The 403-nt window shown below is 61.0% G+C and overlaps 1 protein-coding gene across 2 annotated transcripts in view; it reads right to left on the bottom strand.

Annotated features, from left to right (window-relative positions):
* Positions 1-403, bottom strand: part of LOC109926339 (amiloride-sensitive sodium channel subunit alpha-like) — a 7275-nt gene that overhangs the window by 5152 nt on the left and 1720 nt on the right. For both annotated transcript variants that reach the window (XM_048594531.1, XM_048594532.1), the window contains exon 3: positions 138-328. In XM_048594531.1, coding sequence (XP_048450488.1) covers positions 138-328 — 191 coding nt within the window. The remainder of the gene's footprint in view (positions 1-137; positions 329-403) is intronic.

Here is a 403-nt window from a genome sequence, read left to right as displayed (position 1 = left end):
CCCCCTCCCCTCCCTCTCTCACACCGCCCTCCCCTCGCACCTTCGCTCTCTCCCGCCGCATCCTCCCTCTCTCTCCCCTCTATCTCTCTCCTCTCTCTCTGCGCCCCTTCCCTCTCTCCTGCCGCCCCATCCCTCACCTCTCCCTACAGGCGAAGCCATTGAACCGACAATCCTGGACGAACTCTCCCATCTTCGCCTCGTCCAAGGGTGCTGCATCAAGGGAGATACGTGCCATAAGGTTCACGTAGTGGAAAGTGTACCACTCCTTCAGGGCATCCACGCCGGATGAGTGCCAGTTGTAAAAGCAGTCTCCGCCAGTGGAATTGCACTGTGCATGGGGATGGGGAGGGGGAGGGAATGGGAATGGTGATGGGGATGGGGATGGGGATGGGGATGTGGGGGG

The sequence above is a fragment of the Rhincodon typus genome, unplaced genomic scaffold (assembly GCF_021869965.1).
Source record: "Rhincodon typus isolate 14 unplaced genomic scaffold, sRhiTyp1.1 hic_rhity00010567, whole genome shotgun sequence".
Classification (NCBI taxonomy): domain Eukaryota; kingdom Metazoa; phylum Chordata; class Chondrichthyes; order Orectolobiformes; family Rhincodontidae; genus Rhincodon; species Rhincodon typus.
The sequence above is the reverse complement of the archived record's forward strand: the minus strand, read 5'-3'. Positions and strand labels throughout refer to the sequence as shown.